This window comes from Chrysochloris asiatica, unplaced genomic scaffold (genome assembly GCF_000296735.1).
Source record: "Chrysochloris asiatica unplaced genomic scaffold, ChrAsi1.0 scaffold00231, whole genome shotgun sequence".
Classification (NCBI taxonomy): Eukaryota; Metazoa; Chordata; class Mammalia; order Afrosoricida; family Chrysochloridae; genus Chrysochloris; species Chrysochloris asiatica.
In genome coordinates, this window is record NW_006408749.1 from 30,829 (window position 1) to 51,523 (window position 20,695).

Consider the following 20,695-nt stretch of genomic DNA (forward strand, 5'->3'; position numbering starts at 1 on the left):
ACAATGGGTTCAAACATATCATGGATGGTGCAGAACCTGGCAGTATTTTTGGAGTCAGAACCAACTCAGGGACGGCACCTAATGACAACAACATAGGAGAGAGAGAGAGAGATGTTAGATAGAGAAGAGGCCCCAAGATGAAGCCCTAAGCACTTCATCATTTAGAGATTGAAAACAGGAGGAGGAACCAGCAAAAAGGACTTTGAAGAAAAAGGACTGGTGAAAGAGGAGGGAAAGGAGGATAGTGAGGTGAAGAGAAGCATTTCAAGGAAGAAGTTGTGATCAACTGTATCAACTGCTGCTACATAGTCACAGGAACTGACAGAATCAAACTTTAGATTTGGCAACATGCAGGTTATTAGTGACTACGAAAGAGTAGTTTCACTGGTGTGGCAGAGGTGACAACCCTACTGCAATAAGTTAGGGAGAGATTGAAAGATGAGGAAATGGAGCCAAAACTCCATCCTCTACCCTAGGAAACTCACATGGAAAGAGCAGTTGTTCTGTCTATCGGTGAGGAGCTTATCACAGTGGTGTGATAGCTTACTCCTCAGGTATTTGAGGATCTTAAGAGAAACCCCTTCACACCTCTCTCCCTCATCCACTTCTGAAGCCCAATGTTAAACATTCGCTCTTTGGATTAGCACTGGAATGAGTAGTAGATTCACTGTAAATGATTATTAGATCCTGGCTGGAGAGAAGGGACAATTTTAGAAGACCGAGTTTAGGAGTATGAGTGGAGCCTTGGAATAGAAAGGAGAAAAATGAGATAAATACCAAGGGCTACATTGGGTCCCAGAGATGTGGGCTTTGGCAGATGGCCCCAGGAGAAGTGAAACGAAATTAACAGGCCCCAGGACTGTTGCAGCTAGTGTCTGTAAGTCAATCTATATCCTAAAAAGAGCCAATGTGTGCCCTGTGTCCTTCGGGAGACCTCAGGTGTTTGCATGCATGGGCATCTTGTGTATCGGGTATATGGGAATTCTGTGAGTTCATATTGAAACCAATTAATTCATGGCCACCTTACATCTCTCCAGAATTCATAGCAGGTTCCAAGAGTACCTTGCACTCTGTCGAATGTGACTTGAGAAATTGTAGAAAGTAAACTTCCAGTCCCAGACACTCCCGAACACACGTAAACATTTCAGAATCTCTTTTTTTAGATTCCACTGAAATCCAGTTGGCAAACTCTCCCCTTGGATTACATCTTTGCATTGTCCAAAGTGGTCTACTATAAGACGTGAATACCGTTAGAGTAGAAGTCATCTTCAAACATGGTTAAACCCTATACATCTTATATATAAAGTCATGTAACTGCTTGTTTTATTCTCTGACTTCAGAAGGCACTGTTGGCCTGTGGGTAAAAAGGAAAACAGAAGGATGGTGAGACATCTGAGAGTTGGGAGGTAGGTTCTGAAATCTTAGAACTAGTGCAAAGTACCTGCAATTCTCTTTGAGCAATTAGGGTGTTGTTGTCAGATGCCATTGAATCAGCCCCGACCCTATATGCAACAGAATAAAACACTTCCGGGTCCTGTGCCAGCCTCACAATTGTTGTCATGCTTGAGTTCATCATTGCAGCCACAGTGGCAATCCATCTCATTGCTGTGTGTGTGTGTGGGTGGGTGTCTTCCTCTCCTTCACTAACCCTTTATTTTACCAATCATGATGTCCTTTTCCAGGGAACTGGTCCCTCCTGAGAAACATGTCCAAAGTACACGAGTCTCGCCATCCTCACTTTAAGCATTCTGGCTGTACTTTAATGACAGATTTGTTAGTTCTTCTGGAAATCCATAGTGCATTCAATACTCTTCAGCACTTCTTCTCCCATCTTTCTTATTCATTGTATTCATTCAATTGCATATGAAGCAATTGAAAATACCATGATTTGGGTCAAGTGCACCTACCTTAGTCCTCAAAATGACAGCTTTGCTTTTTAAAAGACACTTTAAAGAGGTCTTTTGCAGTAGATGTGCCTGATGTAATACTTTACTGCTGCTTCTGTGAGTGTTGATTGTGGATCCAAGTAAAATGAAATCCTTGACATTTTATGAGCAACAAAATTAGAGTCTACATAGTGAGAATTTTTCTTTCTTCCTAATCCCTCCTTACATACCCTGTAACTTTCCAAGAGCACTCCGCCAAGGAAGTGAATGACAAATATAAACTGTATATTTGTTATAATAGCTGTTATACTATTCCTAGTCCTTGCTTGAATGTTATCTCCTTCAGCCACAAATCCCCCACAGCAGTGGAGACTGGAGGTCTGAGAGCTTAAACATCTCACCCTGGGAAACTAAGCCCATTGTTTGGCAAAGCCAGAGCAGGACTGTGGTTCTTCCGATTTCTAGTTCTATGCTTTCTCTACAACACCATGGTACATTTGCCTTAGTGTTCAGGCAAGGTTGGAAAGCAGCCCAGTCCCTTTCCCCTTTGTTGATGTAAATCATATGGCGATCTTGAGTTTAATTGTAAATTAAAAAGGAGAAGGGAGTAACTACAAACAATGGAAAACCCCATCTGTATCCCTCTGGAAACGTAAAATCAACTATATAGAATTTAGTCTGTAATGGAAGAAAAGTTTCCATTTGTTTTTGTACTGTCAATGAGCGCTTTCTAGACACTGGAACTGAAAACATCTCCTAGCCCCACTTTATCAAAAGCCTCAAGTTACGAGTAAGAAAGTGTGGATCCCCAGCTTCAATTATTACGGAGCAAAGAGTTGAACCTGAACTGAAACAGGATCTGTTTATGCCCAGGGTGGGGTGGGGGTGGGAGGCGGGAGAATTGGAGGGAGAGAAGCAGACTGCTGGGTGGGTTGTAAAAGCAATCACTCTAATTTATTAGAATGTTGGACATCTTTGAAATCACATGAAGTACCCAACTAACATTTTTCCAATTCGTACAGTTAGATCATGTTCTTCAGGGATTCATGATTAAAACTGGGGCTTGGCCAAACCCCTAGTTTTTCTTTCTTCTTTATGTCTTCAGCTGATCATGCTTTGGTTATTTCAATGTGGTAGACACCCCCAATGGCTAATAGACAATCAACTGTCGAGATTTCTGGGAAATTTCCTAATCTGGGACACAACTGTAACCCTGAATGTGTTTGAAAGAAAGCAGCTAAGCATTAATGCAAACAGCTCACCCAAGGCCAGTTCACTTGTCTCTGGAGCTTTCTGTAGCTGTAGTGACTAAATGTTCTTAATGGATACCCGAAGTCATTTTTAAAACATTAAAATGTTTTTTAAAGCAGAGATTTTTTTGCCACAGCTGGCACATCAATGTTTATTGTTGGCATTGCCCCAACTGCTCTCAGCTTTTTTTTCATCTTGGGGCAATATAGTTCCAAAAGATGGTGGAAATATGTTTAAGAAGTTGTAACACCTAAAGCAGTGATTATGTTTCAGTCATCAAAACAACCTTGTGTTCCCAGCTATGCCAGATAAAGAAGGGGCATTATTGTCCTTGATATACACAGCTGGAGACTGCCCCCCCCATGTCCCTGGAATAACTGTGTATCTCTGCCCTGCCTCCACCTTCCCCTCAAGACTTCCTGCCTGGCCTAAGTAACTCTCACACATCCCTTCTCTCTTCCCCTCATTATCTTGGACAGCTGCCCTGTCCACCACCTGCAAGGAGAGGGGTTGACCTTAGGACTGGAGCTTGGACTGAAGGGGAGCCAGTGGGACAAGGTCAGTGTCTCTTCAAGGACGGAATTCTGGGAATGAACATGAAGTTCATTTAACTTATTAATCATTCCAGCAAAATAGCAGCTGGGCTAGAAGGTCAAAACAAATGTTTTGAATGAGCTGTGTGCATTTTCAATGCATTTAAGTGACCCATAATACCTTTGTTCCGGCTATTGCTATGAAATCAGCTCTTTAATGATAAGAGGTACTTTCATGTGTGTTTGGTAGAACACAAACAGTCATTGTCATTTCATCTCTAAAAGTCTGACAGCCTGATTGAGATAAGGAGAATAAATCAATAAGCACACCTGTAATTTACCCATCATTGGTTACGATTGCCTAGTCCTAGGATTGCTTCCATCTGACTTCTTGTTGTGTTGTGAAGTGCCGTCGAAGTGGTTCCAACCCATAGCGACCCTGTACATGGTTTCCAAGGAGCAGCTGGTGAGTTTGAACCGCCAACCTTGGCAGTTCAAATAGCTTGGTGCATTAACCCACAGCGCCACACCAGGACTCCTCCCTCTGACTTAGGGCTTATAATAGTTGGCAGCTTCTAAGAGTGGGGATCACTTCTAAGAGTGGCAGTGGGCTGGCTTGGGTTCGGGTTTTCTTTCTTTTCTTTTAAGAAGTCACTTTTTTATTTAGAGTTACTACTATGGTGACTTCAAAAAACAAGTTTCAATAATAGCAAATAGTGTGTGGCACTGTAGGATAAGCATTGGACTGTTTATCCTATACAAGGTCAGCGCTTAAACCCACCAGTCACTCCTTGGAAGCCCTATACAGGGTCCCTATGTGTCAGAACCGAGTCAACAGCACTTAACAACAACAGTGGTTGGTAAGAAGCCCTAGTGGCATAGTGGGTTATCCATCAGGCTGCTAACTGCAAGATCAGCAGTTCGAATCCACCACTTGCTCCCTGGGAGAAAAATTAGTCTTTCATTCCCACAAGAATGTATAGCCTCGGAAACCCTATACAGGGTTGCTATGAGTTGGAACCGACTTGACAGCACACAGCCACCATCACCACCAATAGTGATTGGTATGAGGTTAAATAAACAACAACGGTGCATCCTTAAAAACTACAAGTCCTTTTCAGAATGATGATAACTTATTTGAAAGTGCTTCAGAATGAAGGAAAAGGAATGAAAAGTAATAAAGCTGGTAGACTTTTTGAAACACTTGAAAAAATAACTCACTAAACCATATGAATCATTTCTTCCTTCACAGACAGTCACAACTATTGTATTGGAAATATATATATATATATATATATATATATATATATTCACAAACACCTGATCCCCAAATGCAAACATCATTCCCAAAAGCAAATTGAATTCCTTATCAATACGGTACTGGGTGTCAAGCATGAGATCTTTGAGAGAAGAGTCATAGGTTCATGTTCAATCAACCTTTATTTCCTGCTTCTAATAGTCCCCAGGGTTACAGAGTAGGGGACATCTGAGCCCCATGTTCCATTGATGAAGCAGACAGCTGCGATAAATGAATCAATATAGAAGAGGCATTTGGAGGTATTGGGGTGATACACCCAGTAACGGCTAACCACAACGGAAGATGGCAGAGCTACTAAGAAATCAGGCAAGTTACCTTGGGATGACAACTGGAGATGCAAGAAAACCATACAGTTGGGTCTGTTGAGTTACCCTCCCCCTCAGTCCCCATTCAATGCCACAAACTGGTCCTCAAGTCGGGCTAGCTCCCAGCTGAAAGTGGGAGGGAGGGAAAAGGTGTCTGAGGTCTCTTCGTTTTCTTTGTCTCTGTCCCTAAGGCAACAGGAAGCAGGAGCTGCTGCTGCTGCTGGCCTGGTAGGGATGGCCAGGCCCTTGGCTCTGCAGAGTGAGTAGTCCCCTGGAGCAGCTGCCACTTAGACGGCCCGAGTTCTGATAGAATTCAGTGCTTCAGTTCAATGCCAAGTGTTGGATTCAGTTCCCAGAAGCCTGGAGAGTGGTGTCTGAGCTTCCTGAAGACGAGAGCAGAGGCAGTTTAGTGCAGTTGGGGATGCAGGGTGGGGACAGAGGAGATGAAGACAAGAGGGGAGAAGGGAGAGAATGACCAGGAGTGAGTATGTCTCCCGGCCTCACATCACTGCCTGGGCCTCAGGGAAGGAGAACCTTGGAGGGGGAGGAAAGAGCAGGAGCTGAGCGCGATGAGAAGGGCGCAAGCAAGCCAGCCAGCTGGGACCGCGGCTCTAGACCCCCTCGGTGCCCTGGGGGAGGGCGGGCAGCCCCCCGGGAGCGAACTGGCGGCGGCCGTCGGCCGGGGAGCCAACGGCGGTCTCAGCATCCGCGACAGCCGAGACACCTCCCGGGATCCACTGGTGCTCGGAGCAGGCCTGCGCCGGCTCGTCCTTAGCCTCGACGAGTTTGCGGGAGCGGGTGTAGGCCAGGATGAGGCCCCCGGCCAGGCAGGCGTAAAAGATCATGATGAGTAGGATGTAGAGATAGGCGTCGTCGCCCTTGGCGCTGGTCACCTCGCGACCCACGAAGGGGTCAGGCACGACCCCCATGCCCATGCTGGGGCCCGGGCCTGCACCCAAGCTGCTGGCATTGCCCCCGTGGTGCAGCTCGAGCAGCAGGCGGCTCAGAAGGGTGCGCAGCCACTGGCTCTCGCTGCAGTTCATGGCTGTCGGGGAGTGACACGGAGGCTCCAGGACGCTGTTGACCTTTCCCCCTGGGTGAGGGAAGCGAGTAAGAGGGGAGCCGGTGCGGGGCAAGGCCACGGCGGTGGCACCGTGCTCTGGAACGGGCTGCGCAGTGGCTGGGGGCGCGGGCCGCTGGGGCTGCCTTATCCCCTCACCCGCGCCCCTCCTCCCCTTCCCCACCACGCCCCCTTCAGCCCGCGTCCGCCTCTTCCCAGGCTCCGGCTGTCTCGCAGCTCTGGGGAAAGGGGACAGCTGGTGGGGGGTGGGGGGAGAGTAGATGGGGGACAAGGGAGGGGGCGACTCCAGGGAAAGGGTGGAGGGGGCGGGAGCTCGATAGGCTCGTGGCCCCAAGCAGCAGAGGCTGGCAGGGCAACTTGCTGGGGCCAAACCTAGAACCTGGGTTGCAAAAGAAAATTCCCTCCAAGTTCTGGCCACTTGCCCCTCAGGCCCCTCTTTGGCCCAGATACAGCATCTGGGCCCCCAAGGCCACTCAAGTGAGACCACCGGGAAACCTTTCCTTAGCTTTTGCGTAACATGGCAGTCAAGATATTTTCTTCACATGTTAAGGCAGTTAGTCCCGTAGACAAAGGCCTCGACCTGTCTATCTTTCAAGCCTTCAGTTCCTTCCCCTGCTTTAAGGAGAACATCTTACACAAAAGCTGCTCAGGCTGTTTGGTGACTGAGTGATGGAACACTTACTAGACAATCACAGCATAACTGTTCCAAAAAGGATTTTGATAATAAACCAGCTTCCTTAAGTAGTCTTGCTCTGATCTTCCATCAGTCACACTTTTAAGGAAGCCCAGGAGTCCTGGTGTAGCGCTGTGGGCTAATGCGGCAGACTGCATAGTCATTTGAACTGCAAGGTCGGTGGTTCAAGCTCATCAGCTGCTCCTTGGAAACCCTATACAGCGTTGCTATGGGTCGGAATCGACTAGACAGCACGTAACAACAACAATATACTTTGCATATGAGTATGAAGGCAACTTAGCATAATGGGGCCCCTATTTCCCTTCTTAAACCATCATCCTAGAAGTAAAATCAAGTTCTACCATTTAGAGGATCCCACCCACTTCCATCAAGTTGATTCTGACTCGTAGCAACTTTGTATTGGGTTTCCGAGGCTGTAAATCTTTATGGGAGCAAAAAGCTTTTCCCCATGGAGTGACTGGTGGGTTTGAACTGCCAGCTTATTGGTTATCAGTCCAGTACTTATCTTACAGAACCACCAGGGCTCTTTGACTATATTTCCTTGATTTCTCAAGGTCTGAAAAATGCCAGTTCTAGAACATATGCTTACTCCCAACCCACCCTTTGTTAGTGGTCCCACAGTTACGTGCCTCTTCAGAGCTTGAAACAGGTCTAGGCCCTGATGATCTATGGGGCAGCCACTTTTCCTTACCTGGGTGTCTCTTCTTTCAGGGAAGAATAAGGCACTGAGACAAAGATAGTGTAGAGTAAACTGGAAACAGACTATAGTTCATAAAGGAAAAGGGCTCAAACAGTTGATTTGTATATACTTGGTTGGTTGGTTATGTGCCATAGAGTCTGTTCTGACTCATAGCGACCCTGTATATGGTTTCTGAGGCTGTAAATCTTTACAAGAGCAGAAAGCCTCGTCTTTCTCCCAGTGGAATGGCTGGTAGTTTGGAACAGCTGACCTTGAGGTTAGCAGCCCGACTAGTAACCACTATACTACCAGAGCTCCTGATATGTATATAGTAAAGTAGAAAAATATGTGGTCAGCCAGCAGGAAAAAACAAAATAAAAAACAAAAATGGCAGTCTGTTTGACTATTACAAAAACAAGCAAGCTGTTTACCAAGGAGCCATCAAGGCAAGCAATCCAGTCCCTTTAGAACAAACTCCCCTCCAAGACTGAAACTCAAAGGGAACACATGAGCAGGCATGTAAGCTTGCTGGCAACCATGCTGGTCTACATTTGAGTGGAAGTAGGGGAAAGTCAGTAATGAAAACATGGGCTGAGTTCGACCATGTTCTATAGACTCCTGTCGACCTCGAGATGAGAGAGCGGCTGGTTGGTCCAAAGTTTGAGAGGACTTGGGAACTCCTGAGTCCATGGATATTGACCTAGCCACAGCATGCTCAGAGAGCTGAGAGTGAAGCATCCAGCTGATACGAAGTGAGGGGAGACACACAACAACACCCAAACTTGCAGATAGTACCCATTTGACCTAGCTTTGATGGCTGGATGATCAGAACTAGAGGAAGATAAAGAAATTTGATAAAATAAATAAGTGTAAATTGCTACAGTTGATTCACTTGACCTATGTAGTAGTTCAAAATACCAACTGAGAGGGAAGTTCTTCACATCAAGTATCAATGTTATCCCCTCTGTATACAGGGTAGATAGGGATGGGCAACTTAGGCATTGTTGTTGTTAAGTGCCGTTGAGTCATTCCAAGCCATAGCGACCCTATATAGGGTTTCTGAGGAGCAGCTGGTAAGCTTGAACCACTGACCTTACAGTTCAAATGGCTTTGCAGTCTGGTGCATTAACCCACAACACCACACCAGGGCTCCAACTTAGACGTTGGCTACCTAAAATGAGGGAGCTGTAAAGGCATGGACTGGCTGCCTTACAAGTTTTCATGAGGGACTTCAGACTTCAGGGGAAGGTAGGATCCCCACTGAATAGTTTTCATCTTGTCTAGACGGGTCTAGTGAAAAGAGATGGGGATAGGACTCTTTTGGTTCAGTAGTGAGTAATTCTTATCATGACTAATTGAGACTGTCACAATTGTAAAGGTAGAAGTTTTGTAACATGAAGGGGGGAGTAGTTAATCTTACATTCCAGGAACAGAGGACCCTAGGACCATCAAGGGAGAAGAGTATGAGCGGAATGTGGAACCTTAGCCAGAGAAGCAGTGACACCAGAGATGGAGGCAGACCAAACCAGGTGAGGTCATGGAGAGAGGGAGCAGCTGAGGACTCTAGACTCATGAAAAGAGAAAGGCTGTGTGCTCGTGGCTGGGGAGCAGGCTTGCAGGGTGTGACCTTTGGCTGTTTGAATGATTGTATATTCCTGAGTGTTTTTGTGTTCATCAAAAAAACAAACAACAACAACAACAAAAAACCAGAGGGAATAGAAGCAAATATTGTTAAATGATGATGCATGGAGGAGATTGTAACCTTTACAATGAAACAAAATATTATAGGATGAGTGCAAAATCGGTGTTCTCCCATGTAAACGATCATTCATTTCACAATCAATGCTTTAAAAGAAAAGAAAACTTCATGTGGTTAGATCTAGTTGTATATTATTGCCAAATGAGATTTCAAAGAGAGAAAAGTATATGCATTCATGTTAGGTGCCGCCCAGTCATTTCCAACTCATAGCGACCTTATGCACAACAGAAAGAAACACTGTGATCCTGTGCCATCCTCATAATTGTTATCTGTGAGCCCATTGTTGCAGCCACTGTGTTAATCCATCTTTCTGGGTATGCCGCACTTTGAAAAACAAGCTGCTGGTTCTAAGCCATTCACTTCAGGAGTCATTCAGTCTGCAAGTGCCATGGATACAAGGGGAGGCTTTTTGGTACCTTGGCCGAAGCCATACTCTGAGCTACCATCCACTTAGGGAATGCAGCCATGAGCTACCATCCACTTAGGGAATGCAGCCATCTGTGTTTGGGGATGAGATTGACATCTAACTATATGCAGTGTTTAAGACAGAGCATTGCTCAAGAGCCTTTACATAAACCTCAGAGGTATGACCAGTTACCTATAGTGACCCTGACTCCTTTCCTATCACCTTTCCTCAATATGCTCATTTTAGAGAGCCTTAGAGAAGACTTGATAAAGTAACCTGGCATATGAATCCCAGAGGATACAGCTAGGGAATGTTCAAAGTAGTACTAACCTAGGGACATGACTGTTGCGCTACAAGACTCCTCTTATCAGTGTTTAAACATTCCCAGAAATCCCTAGATGGACGTAGAGAAAGAAGCCCCTTTACTGTAATATAAAAATCACTTAAACTTGTGCTTTCCAACGGCCTTATGATTATGATTTATGATTACTCCAGTGTTCAGAAGCAGAAACTAAGGTGCAGAGTGGTTAAGTAGCAGGACCAAAATGATAAAGTGTGACTTTATTCTTCTTAGTTCTAATACATTACTCTTGTCACTTGGATGATATCCATGAGCTGCCTCCATTTTTCCACCTTTCCCTCCCTTGGAACCTACTAGACAGTCCAGAGCTTTCAGCCAAAATCTAAGTTCACCAGTGACCTTCTGGCCAAATTCAAGGGTCTTTGCTTAGTTTGCATCTTCGACCTCAGGGATGAATTTGATACCATCAACCACCCACTCCTTCCTGTAACTGTCATACCCTTGGCTCTCATGGCATTGCATTCTCAAGTTTCTCCTCTTATCTCTCTGACCCATCATTCTCTGTTTCTTGCTGGCTCCTCTTCGTCCCTCAGACCATTAACTATTAGAGTTCCTGAAGACTAATCCTCAACTATTCTCTTTTGATGCCCATTTCCTTAGAAAGTAAGATGTCATCTTGAGGACTAAGGTACGCCTGATCCAAACCATGATATTTTCAATCACCTCATATACATGCGAAAGCTGGACAGTGAGTAAGGAAGACCATGGAAGAATTGATGCGTTTGAATTATGGTGTTGGAGGAGAATATTGAAAGTGCCATAGGCTGCCAAAAGAACCAACAGATCTGTGTTGGAAGAAGTGCAGCCAGAGTGGTCCTTGGAAGACAAAATGGCCAAACTTCATGTCTCATACTTAGGACATATTGTCAGGAGGGACCACTCGCTGGAGAGGGATATCATGTTTGGTAAGGTGAGAGGAAGACCCCCAGTGAGATGGACTGGCAAAGTGGCAACATCAATGGGCTCAAGCGTGGCAACAATTGTGAGGTTGGCCCAGGATCAGGCAGTGTTTCGTTCTGTTGTTCATAGGGTCGCTAATGAGTCAGTACTAACTTGATGGCACCTAACAACAACAACAACAACAACAACAACAACATCACCTTGGCATATAATTAGTCAAATTTGAATTTCCACTGCTGATTCTTTTTTGGTAGAATCCATCTAAGCTCTCATTACCTCAGTGGCATCACGATGATTGGTGTCACCTAGTGTAGTAACTCGTGGTGTCACCTCCCCCCCCCATGAGCCTTTTCCCATACCAGACCATACAGAATCCTTAGTAATGTCTATTATCAATTTTAATCCTAAATGTGATAAACAATAGTTGCAGACTGCTTAAATATAGTATTTCTTAGATTATATGAATACTAACACTAAACTTATTTTGTAAAATCTTTCTAAATTGAATTACAACATTATTCATTATTAGTAACTAAGCAGAAGCCTTTATAACTTTTCTCCTTTTCCTTTAACTACTACTTCGGTCTCAAAAAGTTATCGATACAGGTGCACAACTGATATTTACCACAATACTATAGTTAAAACACTAGAAAACTGGACAAAATCAGCTCCTATGAAAACAACAACAGCAACAAAAACAGCAGTGCATGGCAGTAGCAGGTGCAGGTGAAACCATGTGTTTTGAGACATCATTGTAATTGGATTATAATGACAGCTCTGACCTGAGCACATTAGAAGGTTCACAAAGGAAATAAGCATGGTTTTAGCCTTGTAGATATATTGATAGATGTAAGCTGGTCTTATGAAAAACATTGTTGTTGTTATAACTAACAGGAATATTTTTATAGAAAATAATAAATTTCTGGGACTTGGGACAAGATGAAGGAGTAGGCAGACGCACTGAGCAGACCCTCTGCAACAAAGAATTGGGAAAACAAGAGAAATAGATCAGATGGTGGTCCTGGAACCCTGAGCTTCAGAGATAGGACACAGGGGTGGACAGAGTGCTGACTGGAAGAGGAAGCTAAACAGGAGCAGCTAGAGAGAGAAAAACAGGTGGGCTCTCAGCTGGTGTGGCGCAATGCAGCCATCTTGAGCTTTTGCAAGTGGCTGCCAATACACAGGCCTGAGGGCTGCAGGTGGGAGATTAGCAGGTGCAGCCCTCCCTTGTTCTTTTGCCCTCCTGGTAACCCTGGCATGGCCAATCCCAACATTGCCAGCACTGCAGTCAGTGGCAACCCCTCCCGTGAAGCCTCTGCCTGGGTTCGATCCTAAGGCATGTGAACCCGCCCTGAACTACGCTACACAAACAGTAAACTGAGAACTATGTTCAGACTTCCTTCTAGTCTCTGTCACAGCCATCAGGAGACAGGTGGTGAGTGCCTGAGAACACACCAACATACAATCATCACTTAAGTGTAAATACAACGACACCACAATGTCTCAGAGAGAACAGTTTCAGCTTACAGGAAGAGACAAGACAGAGTGCCACAAACAAATGACCAAAATATAGAGTCAGAAAATATAATACCAGAAATGGAATCAGAATTACTTGATAAGGAATTTAAAATAATGCTGTTTAGGTACCTTCAATGAATTGAGAGAAAGAGAGACGAAAGTAAGAAAAAAAATTAGGAAAATCATACGAGAACAAGCTGACAAATGAAAAATTGGAAACCATACAAAAACAGCAATTAGAAAGCCAGAAGATTAATGATAAGACTTCAGAAACAGATAAAACATTGAAAGGGTAAAGTTGAACTGAATCAATGTAAGGCCGAATCAGTGAGCTTTTTGAAAACAAATTTTTCAATACTCATCTTCTAGAGGAACAATCAGAAAAAAAGAACTTAAAAATCCGAAAAAAGACCAAGATTTATGTGGGACACCATCAAAAAAGGAGTCCTGGTGTGGCGCTGTGGGTTAATACGCTGGACTTCAAAGCCGTTTGAACTGCAAGGTCGTTGGTTCAAGCTCACCAGCTGCTCCTCGGAAACCCTATACAGGGTCGCTATGGGTCAGAACCGACTCGATGGCACTTAACAACAACATCAAAAAGAATAGCTTATGTATGATTGGAATTCCAGAACAGGAAGAGACAAATAAAACCATAGAGAAAATTACCCAAGAGTTGCTGGAAGAAAACGTTCCTAATATCATGAATATGTGAAAATAGCCATTGAAAAAGTTAAATTAACTCCAAACAGGATAAAACTCAAAGGAAAATCAGCAAGACATATTATAATCAAACTTTTCAAAACCAAAGGCAAGGAAAAAAATCCTGAGAATAACTCCAGAAAAACAAAGGAGAACGAATAAGACTGAGTTCTGATTTCTCAGCAGAAACCATGCAGGCAAGAAGACAATAGGATGACATATATAAAACTCTAAAAGAAAAAAAAAAAAAAATGCCAACCAAGAATCATATACCCAGCAAAACTGTCCATCAAATATGATGGTGAAATTAGGACATTTCTAGATACCGAAATTAAAAGAATTTTTCAAAAAGCAAAGCAAAACAATACTAAAGGGAGTTCTTTGGGCAGAGAACTAAAAACCACAGAAAACAACCTGAGATTAACATACATGATACTATCACCCAGAATTCAACCCAGATTTAGAAGTATTCAAAGTAAAGCAAACCTGGTGATACTGTGCCGTGGAGTCGGTTCTGACTCATAGCGACCCTGCATAAGGTTTCCAAGGCTGTAACTCTTTACGGGAGCAGAAAGCCTCATCTTTCTCCCACGGAATGGCTGGTAGTTTCGAACTGCTGACCTTATGGTTAGCAACCCAACTTGTAACCACTACGCTACCAGAGCTCCTTAAAACCAACCTAGAAGACTGAAAATAGATAACCAGGATACCAATTTGCAACAACAGCCCCAAAACATAAAATTTAAAAAGGGAATAATGTAATTACAGAACTTCCGAATGAAGGGGAAATCAAGTAGATTTCAATTTAAAAATAAACCTAACGAATCGGGCTGTGAACCGCAAGGTCAGCAGTTCAAAACTACCAGCTGCTCCGTGGGAGAAAGATGAGGCTTTCTGCTTCCATAAAGATTTACAGCCTCGGAAACCCTGTTCAGGGTCGCTATGGGTCGGAACCAACTCGATGGCACTTAACAACAACAACAACAGCATAACCCTAAAACTAGACCAAGGCTTACTCGTAGCCCTAGCCCAACCCCTACCCCTAACATTAACCCTAGTCCTAACCATAACCATAACACTAAATGAAGTCCTAGACCTAGCCTTGGTCCTAACCCTAACTCCTCACTCCTACCACCCCACCCACTCACTCCCCCCTCCTCCGAAATAAGAAATGTTGTGGTCATTTTGTGTCACCCCTCCTGACACTGCTGCCCGATGTGGCCTGAGCCCGGTGTGTTTCCTTAGTGATGTCACTGCATTACCTCAGGTCAAATAAGCAACTCTCCTTTAACACCACTTCTGGCAATTCAGCCTTTATGTCAGAAATCCAGAGTTGCTGCTCATTGCTTCTTTAATGGAATCTAAACTTCTTTGGTGGACCTTAAATACTCACCATCAATAGACACCATCACCTCACCTTTGTGCTTGAAAGTTAGCCTATTGCTAGAGTTTCGGATTCAAGAAATCCTTACTCCATACTCTGGTTTATGCTCTCAGATTCTTCACAATTCATTGCGCTGCTGCCCCAGCTCTACCCTAACTCAGATTGCACAGTTCAATGCAGAAAATTTGGAAGACATGGAAAAGCACCAAGAAAAAATTTACTATAGCACATATACAAGTTTTGTGGCCTAGCTTCTCTACTTAACATACTGTGAATTTCTCCCATGTCAATTACAGTCTTTCTACAATAGCAATTTATTATATACACAGCATTGCAGAGTATGGATATATCATAATTAAACTAGGTCTTATTAGAAGATTTCAATTATTTGTAAACTTTTTCTATGAAAATAATGTCTTAATGAACACATAAATGCCTAATTCAAATTCCGTTAAAGAAATAATTAATTACCAGAGAGAAAGAAAATGACTAATTTACAGAGAACTGGCATGGGGAGGTGAGAGATGTATAGAAGTGAGTGGGGGCAGGAATGAGGACTAATCATAAAATTTTTAAAGGCCCAACCCTCAGAAGAAGAAAAAAATAACAGATGTGTGTGTGGTTGGTGGAGGGTGGTCTTTTCCACAAGGGGCTGCTGGGCATCCCTTTAATCCAAGCCCCACACCAGCTCTGAATGGCTGAGATGCCAAGCACTCTTCCCATCACACTTAATGACATTGCAAATCCATCAGAGAGGACTGACTACCATTCCTTCTCACCTCTCCACCCTGCTTCTACACCTGCCCATGTCTGTCAAATAACCATCTGTTTATCCATTGTCTAGAGCTCACTTATTTCCTGAGTGGTAATGGATTGTGTTGACAAAGGGAAGTAATTTATAATCATGTATTTAGACTTTCCAAAAGCCTTGGGAAAGGTTCTGTACCATGCCAGGGTTGTTTTGAAAGTACAACTGAGGTGCCATGAGTGAGGAAATGCTGTCACCATTCCTCGAGTCTGTGGATGCTTCCTGCCAATGGTACAGCTCCATGGAAGTTGGTTGAATTGAACTGAATTGAATGTGGCTAGATGCCAAAAGACAGGCATCCATGGTAAGCACTGTTAAAGTCCAGGAGACTGGCAGAGTCACAGTGAACTCTGGAGGAATGGAGGAAAGAAAATTTCCTGAAGTACCACATGAGAAAATTCATTCATTCATTTATTCAACATATATTCATTGCATATGTACTCTGTGGAAGGAACTGTGCTGGATTCTAGAGATACATCAGTGAACAAGACCCAGTCTGTGCCTTTATACCTCTTACAGCCTCCCTTTGTAAACTGTGGAAAAGCAGGGAGCGCCAGGGTTTTCAGGGAGCAGGAGGCCAGCCACAATTCTGGTTGGTGGAGAGTTTTGACTCTGAACCCAAGCTCTCAGCACTAGAGTCTTCAGCCTTGTTTGAAGAAGTAAGACCTCAGATGATCTGAGCTCAGTGTCTTCTACTATGTTGCATCCTACCCGACCTTTTCCTGGCAGTGCCATCTTAAATGTGTGGCCTGCCACTAGCCTCCACAGTAGGTCTGTTGTCAAAAGGAGAAGGAAAATGAATGAGAGACTTCCTGGGTCCAACTGGGCCTTTTCACTTGTTCCCAGGGAATATGTGCAGTATTGTGGGTTGTTGTTGTTGTTGAGCGCCATCGAGTCGATTCCGACCCATAGTGACCCTGCATAGGGTTTCCAAGGAGCAGCTGGTGAGCTTGAACTGCTGACCCTGCAGTTCAAATGGCTTTGCAGTCTGGCGCATTAATCCACAGGACTAGATAACAATATTTGTGGATAGGAATGAACTTTGGAAACCTCAAGTGCCTTTCTTAGAAACTTCTTGAAGGTCTTGGTGGGTTTGTCCAGTCTGGAATATCAAATATGTACCTGATCTCACTCCATCAAGTACCTAGTGTGTGCTAGGCACATTACATACATTATCTTCGTTAACCATACAACTCTCTGAATTGGGCAAACCAAAAAAAAGTCCACTACCATCAAGTGGATTCTGACACATGGGGACCCTTTAGGGCAGAGTAGAATTGCTTCTTAGGGTTTCTGAGACTGTAAATCTTTACAGGATGTCCTAGGAGAAAATTGTCACAATGTTATAGTGGTGAAAAAAGGTATTTTATTCAGCATATATAGCAAAGAGAGAAAGAAAGGTGGGAAACAGACTGGCATGCCATCAAAATAGTCTCTGTCCTACTCCAAAGAACATTTCAAAAGCAACAGTAGAAAAAGGTTAACAATCACTAGAGGTATCTTTCTTTCATAGATATGCTATAAACATTGCATCCTGGGGATTGTTTTTCAGTAGGTCAAAGATATAATGTAGAAACAATAGTCTGAGGTTTTCATAGTTCCGACAGGCTATGAAAAAGTCTTTGCCAAGAACAGGAGTTGCCAGAACTGATTTCCTTAGGCCCTATTCGAGAACACCCATGAAGTTTTACCTTTCCTTAGTGCAAAATTTCCCTCTCTGCTCTCCTGAAATTGTCACATTAACGGGCATGTCAAAATGGTGTCAGAATTGTATCAGGCACTCAAGGTGGCATTTGACGTTAAAGCTCAAAGATGGAGTCAAGAGTCTTGACTTCAGGTTTTTAGATTTCAGTCCCTAAGACAGGGAACAGACCGCCTCATCTTTCTCCTGAGAAGCACCAACCTTGCAGTTAGCAGTCCAACACTTAACCCACAGTGCCACCAGGGCTCCTGAGGTGATATTAAGAAGTTTTAACTAGAAAGCAAAGACTCAAGAAAAGTGTACAGGACTCATCTACTCTGAGCCCTTAAGAACTAGATAGTGCCTAGCTACCACTACCAACAATAGATAGATCCTGATCGAATGGGGGACTAATGAGAAACCAAACTTCTCTTCAAAGTCCTAAAAAAAAAATTAAAAAAGAAAGAAAAAGACTTACGGGCTGGGATACTCTTCAAACTTTGAGTCAAGGCTAACCCGAGATGACCTTGTAACTAAATAACAAATTGGCTCACAAAATACTGACTGATTATCCCCCATAAAAACTATGCTTCTTTTGAAAAGAAAAGAAAAGAAAAAATCACCGATATGAGACCAAATGGTCAACAATTACTTTAAAGCAACAATGAGAAACTAAAGGGGCAGGGAAAGTAGATTAATGGAAATGAAACAACCAGAATGGAAATACTGATAATGTTCATGAATTGTGAGGAACGTAACTATTGTCACTGACTGAACAGTTCGTGTAGAATTAGTTGAATGTGCACTGAGAAACTATTGGGTAAACCTCTACTGAGAACACAAAATATTATTATTTTTTAAAATTAACAGCATAAAGGTGGGGTTTTGTAACAAAAATGGGGGAGTAGTTAATCTTACAGTCCAGAAACAGAGGACCCTAGGACCATCACAGGAGAAGAGCACAAGCAGAATGCGGGACTTTTCCAGAGAAGCAGCGACACCAGACATGAAGGCAGACATGGGACATGCAGAGAGGGAGCAGCTGAGAACTCAAAATTCATGGAAAGAGAAGGACTAAGAGCTGACGGCCAGGAGGCAAGCATTCAGAATGTTCCCTTAGGTGGTGTAAATTATTATATATGCCTGAGTGTTCAAAAAAATAAAAAAACTAAAATGAATAGCGAGAAATACTATTAACTGATGGTACACGGATACACATGAACCTCGCCAGATGGAATACATAGAAATCAAATTGACCACATCTGCGGAAAGAGACAATGGAAAAGCTCCATATCATCAGTCAAAAAAAGGCCAGGGGCAGATTGTGGAACAGACCATCAATTGCTCATATATAAATTCAAGCTGAAGCTGAAGAAAATGAAAACAAGTCCACAAGAGCCAAAATATGACCTTGAATACATCCCACCTAAATTTAGAAATCATCTGAAGAACTGACTTAATACATTAAACACTAAAGACCGAAGACCAGAAGAGTTGTGGGATGACATCAAGAACATCATACAGCTAGAAAGCAAAAAGTCATTAAGAAGACAAGAGAGAAGGAAAAGGTCAAAATGGATGTCAGAAGAGACACTGAAACTTGCTCTCCAGTGTAGAGATGCTAAAGCAAATGGAAGAAATGAGGAGGTCCAACAGCTGAACAGAAAATTTCAAAGATCAGCTCAAGAAGACAAAGCAAATATTACAACAAAATGTGCAAAGATCTGGAGTCAGAAAACCAAAAAGGAAGGACATACTCAACATTTCTCAAGCTGGGGGAACTGAAGAAAAATTCAAGCCTCAACTTTTGTTATTGAAGGATTCTCTGGGCAAATTACTGAATGATGCAGAAAGCATCAAAAGAAGATGGAAGGAATACAGAGTCACTGTACCAAAAGGGAATGGGTAATGTTCAACTGTTTCAAGAGCCAATGATACTGAGGGAGGAAGTCCAAGGTTAATGGAAGGAACTGGCAAAGAACAAGGCACCAGGAATTGATGGAATCAAAATTGAAATCTTTCAAGAAAGTGAGGCGGCACAAGAGGCACTCAGTCATCTCTGCCAAGAAATTTGGAAGACAACTATCTGGCCAACTGATTGGAAGAGATCCATATTTGTGCCCATTCCAAAGAGAGGTGACCCAATAGAATGCGAAATCATCGGACAATATCTTTGATATCTCATACAAGTACATTTTTACTAAAAGTAATACAGAAATCGCTGCAAGCATACATTGACAGAGACCTTCCAGAGGTTCAAGCCAGATTCAGAAGAGGCCGTGGAATGAGGGATATCATTGCTGATGTCTGATGGAACTTGGCTGAAAGCAGAGAATATCAGAAAGATGTGCTTTATTGACTACGCAAAGGCTTTCGATTGTGTGGATCATGACAAGCTATGGACAACATTGCGAAGTATGAGTATTCCTTAACTCTTAATTGTGCTCATGAGGAATCTGTACATGGACCAAGAGGCAGCTGTTCGAACAGAACATGGGAACACTGAATGGTTTAAAATTAAGAAAGGTTTGCACCAGGGTTGTATTCTTTCACCATACTTATTCAACCTGTATTCTGAGCAAATAATCCAAGAAGCTGGGTTCTATGAAGAAAAACGTGGCATCAGGATTGGAGGAAGACTTATTAACAACCTGAGATATGCAGATGATACAACCTTGCTTGCTGAAAGTTAAGAAGACTTAAAATATTTACTGATGAAGATCAAAGAGTACAGCCTTCTGTATGGATTGCGTCTCAATGTAAAGAAAACAAAAAATCCTCTCCATTGGACCAATAAACAGCATTCTTACCAATAGAGAAAAAATTGAAGTTGTCAAGGACAACTATCAACACTCATGGAAGCAGCAGTCAAGAAATCAAACAACGTACTGCATTAGGTAAATCTGCTGCACACGACCTTTTTGAAGTGTTGAAGAGCAGAGATGTCAGCTTGAGGACTAAGGTGCACCTGACCCAAGCCAGGTTCAATAACCTCATATGCATGTGAAAGCTGGACAGTGAATAAGGAAGACCGTAGAAGAATTGATGCTTTTGAGTTACGGTGTTGGAGGAGAATGTTGAAAGTGCCATGGGCTGGAAAAAGAACCAACAGATCTGTGTTGGATGAAGTGCACCCAGATTGCTCCTTGAAGGCCAGGATGGCCAAATTTCGTCTCTCATACTTCAGACATATTGTCAGGAGGGGCCAGTTGCTGGGGAAGGATATCATGTTTGGTAAGGTAGAGGGTCAGAGAAAAAGAGGAAGACCCCAGCAAGATGGATTGGCAAAGTGGTAACATCAGTGGGCTCAAGCATGGCAATGATAGTGAGGTTGGCCCAGGATTGGGCAGTGTTTCTTTCTGCTGTGCATAGGGTCGTTATGAGTCGATACCAACTCGATGGCACCTAACAACAACAACAAATAATCATTGC

General features: G+C 43.3%; 1 protein-coding gene across 1 annotated transcript; it reads right to left on the bottom strand.

The window, feature by feature from the left end:
* Positions 1-5,904: 5,904 nt before the first annotated feature.
* Positions 5,905-6,465, bottom strand: KCNE1L (KCNE1-like). Its single transcript, XM_006873235.1, has one exon. The coding sequence runs from the start codon at positions 6,334-6,336 to the stop codon at positions 5,905-5,907; it is 432 nt and encodes a 143-aa protein (XP_006873297.1). The 5' UTR covers positions 6,337-6,465.
* Positions 6,466-20,695: the final 14,230 nt, after the last annotated feature.